This window comes from Hibiscus syriacus, unplaced genomic scaffold (genome assembly GCF_006381635.1).
Source record: "Hibiscus syriacus cultivar Baekdansim isolate YM2019G1 unplaced genomic scaffold, ASM638163v2 tig00110819_pilon, whole genome shotgun sequence".
Lineage (NCBI taxonomy): Eukaryota > Viridiplantae > Streptophyta > Magnoliopsida > Malvales > Malvaceae > Hibiscus > Hibiscus syriacus.
In genome coordinates, this window is record NW_024062875.1 from 357,534 (window position 1) to 360,836 (window position 3,303).

At 38.9% G+C, this 3,303-nt stretch overlaps 1 protein-coding gene across 1 annotated transcript; it reads left to right on the forward strand.

The window, feature by feature from the left end:
• The first annotated feature begins 1,733 nt into the window (after window positions 1-1,733).
• On the forward strand, window positions 1,734-2,883 carry LOC120142026 (fasciclin-like arabinogalactan protein 12). Its single transcript, XM_039156789.1, has 2 exons — window positions 1,734-1,757; window positions 2,081-2,883. The coding sequence occupies exon 2, from the start codon at window positions 2,101-2,103 to the stop codon at window positions 2,854-2,856; it is 756 nt and encodes a 251-aa protein (XP_039012720.1). The 5' UTR covers window positions 1,734-1,757; window positions 2,081-2,100; the 3' UTR covers window positions 2,857-2,883.
• Window positions 2,884-3,303: the final 420 nt, after the last annotated feature.

Consider the following 3,303-nt stretch of genomic DNA (forward strand, 5'->3'; position numbering starts at 1 on the left):
ACGAAAGACCCACAACACCACTTCGCTATCAATTCTCTTGTAACCAATAATCCTCACAACGATCCACTTATCCATTTCCATAACATCATCTTCAGTAATAACTCTTGGTGGAGATATGTCCTCAGACTCCTCCTCAGTGAATTTCAAGTGCTTCATTAAATCCGCAACCTCCTCTGACATTTCACTAGTAAAATGAACAATCGAAAAGGGAAGCCAAATGTCACTCTTACACCCTCTATTGGAAGCCAATATTTCGATGGAATTACTTTAAAAAACAAAGAAGAAGGTAGCAATCTTTCTATTGATAGTATAAAAGGTACATACAACCTTTTCTCCCCTCAATCTCTTATCCCAATTTCGTAACACACCCTTCCCAACTTGACAAAAATCACTCCGATTTGACTTTCTCCTCTTACACTCTTTGCCTACTCCAAATAGGCTTTTAAAATATCTCTCCATTATAATACTCAAATAAATTCTATATGAGTGAACCATTTCCCCATAAACAACTAATCGCCCATAATTTTTCTAGCAAGTAAATCTGTCCGTACAGTGATCGCAGCAGACCGTACTGTAGCCGCCGTAATCTACAAACTGCTCTGCCAGACTTGACCTTGAACTCCCATCCCCTGCGAGAACCCTGCCACTCCCACCTAATGTCTGCACCGAGTAGTATATAGAGTATACTAGTCCCCTGCCGATCCCATCTACTGCCTGCACCGAGCAGTATACTGAGTGGCCCAGCCCCATGCCGCATTGGAAATAGCCTTCCTGTTGAACAATCTGCTTCCATCGTAGTAAATAAAAAATTTTATTTTTCCCACGACAAGACCTCATGTCATACTTAAATCTTCTTAGATATTTTCATATATTGAACTTCCAATAAAATCCTCGAATCCAATCTAAAATCAAAAAATTGATAGGCTCTTGACTTGACACTTCAATCACAAATTTCCAACTTTTCCTTGACTGATAATTCCATCTATAGCAACTTGTCTTAAACACTAACCAAAACACACTTTCTTCCTTACCATCATGCTGAACTTTACCAAACCAACCCCTAAATTGATTGAAATCTCGTACTATAGTTGTTACAACTGTGTACCCTCCTTTAATCTCTCCAACAACTCTCCTTCTCCTTTTGGAAACCCTACTCCGGTCACCTTCTTCTAACCCCTTATCTGAACTTTCTACAATTTTCAGCTTGGAACTCTCCCCAAAATCTTTGTTTATTGACAGTTTTCCCATAGCTCTCATACTCCACACCCCTTCCTACACCTTCTTCCACCCTTCCTCTCTTTCTTTAAAGAACACCTTCCCACTCAACCAAAATTGAGTGTTCACAAAAGCAACATTCCCTCTCTCTTCATCATTCCGTCGCTAACATCCCTTAAGAAGATCCTGCAAAACATAAATCACGAGTAATAAACTACAATGATAACAAGGGTAGCTTTTACCTTCAACTTCCTCCGCTAAAAAAGGAACACCGAGAACGACTCTTAACCTTATAACAATTATCAAATCCTAACAATCGACGAACTTGACATAAAAACGATCGGACTTTAAGAGAACTTAACCGTTTTGAGCTCCAAAAATGGAACTCGACAACCAGGGATCCATGAGAAACCATGGAAGAAACCGTTGAGACCGACCAATGAACCATCTCGAAGAAGAAACCTAGAGAGAAGGGAGAGCAAATTCTCTCACTAACTCGCTCATTCTACAACATTTCTTCCCTTGCATTTTACATTGTTCTAGTCAGGGACGTCTTGTAAATTTAGGTGGCCCTATGCCATAACAGTAAAATAGGCCTTTTAAAACTAAAATATTATAAAGTTCACTAATATTTCAAAATTTATTACAACTATAAGAAAACGTTAAATAGTGGTAAAAAATATCTTCATGTAATAAAGTGAAATACAAAGTAAGCTATTCTCTAAATAATGTGGGTCTTGGACTTGAAATTTTTTTGGTCAAACATCTTAAATACACATATATACAAAAGACTTAGAAAATTTTGGAGTCCCTTATAAAAAATTGGGCCCTGTACGGGCTGCCCCAAAACCGGCCCTGGTTCTAGTTTCCCCAAAACAACTCACAATGAAGCAACAATATGTATTCACCACCACTCTCTCATTTCTCATACTTTTCGTCCTCCATTGTTCAACTACCTTGGCCCAAGGTCCGGCAGCAGCTCCGGTGGCACCAACACCAGCACCTCCCAGTCCAACGAACGTCACCAAAATTCTCAAAAAAGTCGGCCAATTCACCCTCTTCATTCGTCTTCTAAAAACTACACAAGTAGCCAACCAGCTGCTGGGTCAGCTCAACAACTCAAACAATGGGATAACCATTTTTGCACCGACGGACAATGCGTTCTCGAGCCTTAAATCCGTCACGTTGAATTCGCTCAACGACGAACAAAAAGTCGAGCTGGTGCAATTCCACATCGTCCCAACATACCTCTCGTCGTCTCAGTTCCAAACTATTAGTAACCCTTTGAGAACTCAAGCCGGTGACAGCGACGACGGGAAGTTCCCTCTCAATATCACCACGTCGGGAAACTCCGTGAACATAACAAGCGGATTGACAAATACAAGTGTTTCTGGTACTGTTTATACAGACGGTCAGCTTGCAGTTTATCAAATCGATCAGGTGCTTCAACCTATGCAAATATTTGCTCCTAGGCCACCGGCTCCAGCACCGGCGCCGGCGAAGTCGAATAAGAAGAAGGCTGCCGTTGTTTCCGAAAGCCCTGATGAAACACCGGCTGCTGATAACTCCAAAGCGGCCACCACCATGCAAAATGTAGCCTTGTTTGGTGTTGCTACTGTAGTTGCTGCACTTTTTTTGTAACCATGAAAATGGAGAAACGAAGAAAACAGTGATTTTGATGGTTTAGATTAATATTCAATGGCGGAGATTCAATAATTATCATTATGAAATTGAATTTTGATATGTTTTATGGTTCTTTGGTGTTGTGTTGATTTCATTTCTTTTTGTTTTGAAATCTCATTGCAATACTTTTTTTCATATGCTTGTAAATTTTGTGGCGATTTTTATTGTTATTATTATTATTATTTTTAAAGATTGTATATCATTATATCGTTTGGTCTGCTACTTTTCCAATTTTCCTAATATTTTTGGGATGAACATTTCTCACTAACATATTTGGATACAATAATAGCACGAAATAAACAACTTCAATTGGTTAAGAAATTATTATTATTATTTGATGTCTCGAGTTCGTGCACCATATATGTTAAGATTAAATGCGTTTAATAACAAATGTTGAAAATTTTT

Excerpts from the sequence above, each read along its gene's own strand:
- LOC120142026 (XM_039156789.1), top strand. The coding sequence starts at position 2,101 with ATGAAGCAACAATATGTATTCACCACCACTCTCTCATTTCTCATACTT.